Below are 4,388 nucleotides of genomic sequence, written 5' to 3' on the forward strand. Positions count from 1 at the left end.
AAAAAAANAAAAAAAAACCTGGCCGTATGGGACAAACACAAAGCAAAGGAGACTATTGGACAAGTGAACAAATAAATGGAGGAATGGACTGGGAGTATAGACAAAGAAATGGACATGTGGATAGATTGCACGTGTAATTAATCAGATGAATTATCTCAGTTAGTAAGCCATTTAAATTAGAAAAAAAAGAAAAAAAAGCCAATAAAAATTCACATCGATTCGACGGGTTGCAGAAGGGGAAAACACCAGTATGAACGCATTATTTGTGATAATGAATCAGAACCAATTGCTCTTGAAAGAGACACTGTCGGTATATATACACACACACATACACATACATACATATACATCATACACACGGATACACATACACATACACATACACATACACATACACACACACACACACACACACACACACACACATACATACATAACACGTACCTATTTACACAAATACGTAGTGTACTGTGGACGAGGCGCATCGCATCAAGCACGCCGTCAGTTGTTCAGTGGATTTTTTCTTTTTTCCATTTTCCGAACTTACCTCACGTGAGTTTACGTGGTTTAAAAGTGATAGAATTGATGATGATGAATTGCTTTAATGGGAAAGTTGCAAATGAATAATATCCCAAAGATTGCACAAAAATCGGATATTATTAGGCTAACATTCTAATTTTCTGAATAAATTATGCTTATTAGCTTTTTGGAATTTTATGGCAATCCATTACCACAAAATCTTGGATAATATCAACGGGATGTAGGCATTAAAAAAATAATGCCATATTATGTCATCTGAACGGTGACCATTTTATGGAAGGAAAAAGGTTTGGCAACATATTAGTTATTGTCTAATCAGAAGAAATCAGGCGAAATTATTGAATGCAAAAGCATATGACAAAAAATAGGATCAACCGGAAAGACTAATTTTCCGGCTCTTTGTTCCCGAAAACTGGCTCTGTTTTTTTTTTTTCTCCAATGGATATATCATTATGCAGCATGACTGTGTCTGTTTGTTGTTCTACAGAATAACTGATGACAGTAGTTGTTAATTGTTGCAAAGTGGTTGGAAGAAGACAGGTAAAGAAACATTGTGCATATTGAGGAGGACTTCAAAGAATTTAAATTTCTCAAAGAGGCAAAAGCAGAAGCGGGTTTACGATTGCTTCACTAACTTCTCGTGGCTGACATTGAGACCGGTTGGTTGTTGTGTGTTGTGGTTTCCGGATGGATGAAATGATAGGTTTGCGGAAAAGAGGAGAGGGAATGTTAGCTTTGCACATTTCGGGATAAATGTGCATTTTATGTAGTTCGTTGTAAGTGATGATGTGTCAATGATGAATTTGCCTTTGCCGAGAATATTATCGTTCTTGACTTGATTTGATTTCGGTCTGCTGTAAAGGAGAATACTGAAATATGATTTCCTCATCATGAATGCACGATTTTAACGTTTTACGATACTATCAGTTGATTTGTACGTCGTTTCCAGACATATCTGAGCTATTCGAATATTTCAGACTTACTTGTATAATACAGAATTTCATTGATTTACTCTGTATCGATGGCAAAACGTTTTGAACGTCAACTGGGTATTTCCCTTTATTTTTTTCCGCAATAATTTCAGATGGCCACTTATGGAAGTAATTGTGTGATTGCTTTTAATTTAGTTTGAAATTAATGTCGCTTTACTTGAATCACTATGAAGAGGCGATCAGAAATTACCAATTTCTACAGAAACTTTAAATTAGTCCATGTTTTTAATCTTGTATTGGAATGCTTTTCTTTGTTTATTTTTTAGATAAAGCCACCGATTCGACACTTATTGACCCAAACTGGGATGCCATTATCGAATGTGTTGACTTGATACGTGGAGGAGAAGTACCGTAAGTACTTCTGATTATTAGGGCGATATTTTGTCAGCACATGATGACATGTTTCCGAGAACCGAGGAGAATGATTTACCGAGATAAGACGAAGAGCTCTGAAAACTTATCGATCTAAAAAGATTAGGATTAACTTCAGCAAGTAAAATTTTTTTGTCAACGAATTGGAATTTGATTTGTGGACAGGAATTTTCATTTTCCACTCCCACCTTTATACTATGCCTACTCAGTTATGTGTTTCTTGCAAAGTGCAGACTGTAAATTTGTAGTGTAAAAGCCGCCGTAGCCGCAATTAGGAAGAGATATCATAACGAAAATCCGCATGTGGCTCATCATGCTTTACTCGTTCTGGAAGCGTGCATGAAGAACTGTGGTGTCAAGGTACTCTCTTCGTGCCGTTTCATCTTACATAATTAAATTTTTTCGGAAAAAAAAGAATTTAGATGTCATTTTTTTTTCCATACTGGTCGTTTCAGTTTCACGCTGAAATTGCAACAAGGGATTTCATGGAAGATTTGAAGAATCTCTCACTAGATACAACACCAGATAAGGTCGGTCAACAATTTTCCATTTATTTTCCCCAAATATTTCGTATTTTCCTCAGATATTCCTTCTTATAATGAGTATGTAATGTAAGCTTTTATCATAGGAATCTGTAGCAGTATAGCATGTTTTACCATATTTCGTCTAACGGAGAGCAAGTTAAAATACTGTGGAATTATAAGCCAAAAGGGCTAGTTCAAGTATCAGGTGAATTAGACTGAGGGTGTAGTAGCATACAATGTTGGTTGGAATCATCGAAAGATCTATTACAGGTAACGATGGAGTAGTCGTACGTTAAAGTTCATTAAAGTTTTTCCCTTTTCTTCGAAACTATTTCATTGTCTTGTGTTCCTTATTGCTATGTTTTACTGCTGCACAATAATAGGTTAAGAGATGAATTCAAATTTCGTAAGGAAGTGGATAAATGTACTTTCAGGTTAAGAACAAAATATTGGAGTTGCTGCAATGTTGGGCATTGGCTTTCAAAAACAAACCAGAGTATAAAATTGTAGTCGACACCCATAATTTAATGAAATTAGCCGGTTTTGATTTTCCGCATGTTGCGGAAGCAGATGCGATGTTCATTGCGGAAAGTGCACCGGAATGGGCAGACGGAGAGGAATGTTTTAGGTAGGAAATTTCATCTGGCTTTTTCTCTTTTTAAAGTTTAATTTTGATAATTCTGCCACCGGAGTGATATTATGAGCTATGTACAATGTGTTTATTGTTTCATACCTGTTACTCATTTATCATTTTAGATGTCGAACGGCATTTGGGATCATTACACGTAAGCATCACTGCCGTGCCTGTGGACAAATATTTTGCGATAAATGCAGCAGCAAACAGAGCTTCTTGCCTCAGTATGGCATCGAAAAGCAGGTAAATGCAAATACTTTGGCACTTAAAAGAATGAAATTTGACTTTTAAATGTCCCACTAAATCCTTGATGCATTTGTCATTTCGTCGATACGTCCGGTCTCATCTTTTTTTGAACTCAAGATTTTATTCGTAAAATAGGCCAATTCTTAACTTCCACCTTTTGTTTTATGAGTTTGAGGGCGAGTTTTTCCAGGTAAGAGTTTGTGACGGGTGCTATGAGAAGACAACAACAAAAAAGACCGATGTCAGCTGCTCGCAAAATTCAGTACCGCTATCGTCCAAAACTGATAAATCTTTGTCCGTTGATGCGAGGAAAACAGCTGAACAGCGGGATCTTGAATTAAAACAAGCTGAAGAAGATGAAATTAATTTGGCGATTGCACTGAGTCGGTCAGAAGCAGAGGCACAGGTTTGTCTGTGTCATCTACGAATTATTTTAGGACTAAACATTTGAACTGCAAAGATAAGTTTATATAGTTTCCTACATTAATTTTGTCCAACAGTCATTTTGTGACGGAAAAAAACAGCAAGCTACTTCATTGGGTTCTTTTTCAGTGTTAGCCAACGCTTAAGTCAGTCAGCCTATTATCACAGAAGCGTGTTTAGGTTGTAAAGATGCGCTGAAGTAGAACAACTGCATTAACCTAGGGCTTAATCATCAATACATAGTAATGAGCAAGAAAAAAAATTTCAGGAACGTGAAAGACAACGTCGTCTTTATGAATTATATAATGGTACAGATAATCTAAATGATGTTAAAACTAATGGAACTGCTTATGACGGAGAGCTGAATAAATCGGTTTATAAAGGAGCAGCGCCCTCCATCGGTACTCTTTTTGCTGTTTATTTATTATGAAAACACGAATATACAAAGGAACAAGTCCTAAGATTTGGTGAACGGTAGTAGTATTTCGACAGTTTTTTAATTAAACTGTGAAATAATTTTTATTCAGGAAGTGACACACCTGTATCGTCGAGTGTTGCTTATGTAGATCCAGAACTGGCGAGGTATTTAAACCGAGATTACTGGCAACAGAGAAAAAATGAACAGCGGAATGCGGTAGTTTGCTTTTTAAATGTGCA

At 36.2% G+C, this 4,388-nt stretch overlaps 2 protein-coding genes across 2 annotated transcripts in view; both read left to right on the forward strand.

The window, feature by feature from the left end:
* Positions 1 to 195: 195 nt before the first annotated feature.
* Positions 196 to 588, forward strand: LOAG_13019 (hypothetical protein; the record flags this gene model as incomplete). Its single annotated transcript, XM_003148530.1, has 1 exon — positions 196 to 588. A coding segment is annotated over one exon (393 nt), but the record flags the coding sequence as incomplete, so codon positions are not given.
* A 923-nt stretch (positions 589 to 1,511) lies between these two features.
* Positions 1,512 to 4,388, forward strand: part of LOAG_18222 (VHS domain-containing protein) — a 6,983-nt gene continuing 4,106 nt past the window's right edge. Inside the window, exons 1-9 of the mRNA XM_020450886.1 lie at positions 1,512 to 1,589; positions 1,799 to 1,883; positions 2,153 to 2,264; positions 2,360 to 2,434; positions 2,863 to 3,056; positions 3,185 to 3,305; positions 3,499 to 3,714; positions 4,000 to 4,132; positions 4,259 to 4,365. Coding sequence (XP_020305385.1) covers positions 1,562 to 1,589; positions 1,799 to 1,883; positions 2,153 to 2,264; positions 2,360 to 2,434; positions 2,863 to 3,056; positions 3,185 to 3,305; positions 3,499 to 3,714; positions 4,000 to 4,132; positions 4,259 to 4,365 — 1,071 coding nt within the window. The 5' untranslated portion in view covers positions 1,512 to 1,561. The remainder of the gene's footprint in view (positions 1,590 to 1,798; positions 1,884 to 2,152; positions 2,265 to 2,359; positions 2,435 to 2,862; positions 3,057 to 3,184; positions 3,306 to 3,498; positions 3,715 to 3,999; positions 4,133 to 4,258; positions 4,366 to 4,388) is intronic.

This window comes from Loa loa (genome assembly GCF_000183805.2).
Source record: "Loa loa unplaced genomic scaffold supercont3.230, whole genome shotgun sequence".
Taxonomy (NCBI): Eukaryota; Metazoa; Nematoda; class Chromadorea; order Rhabditida; family Onchocercidae; genus Loa; species Loa loa.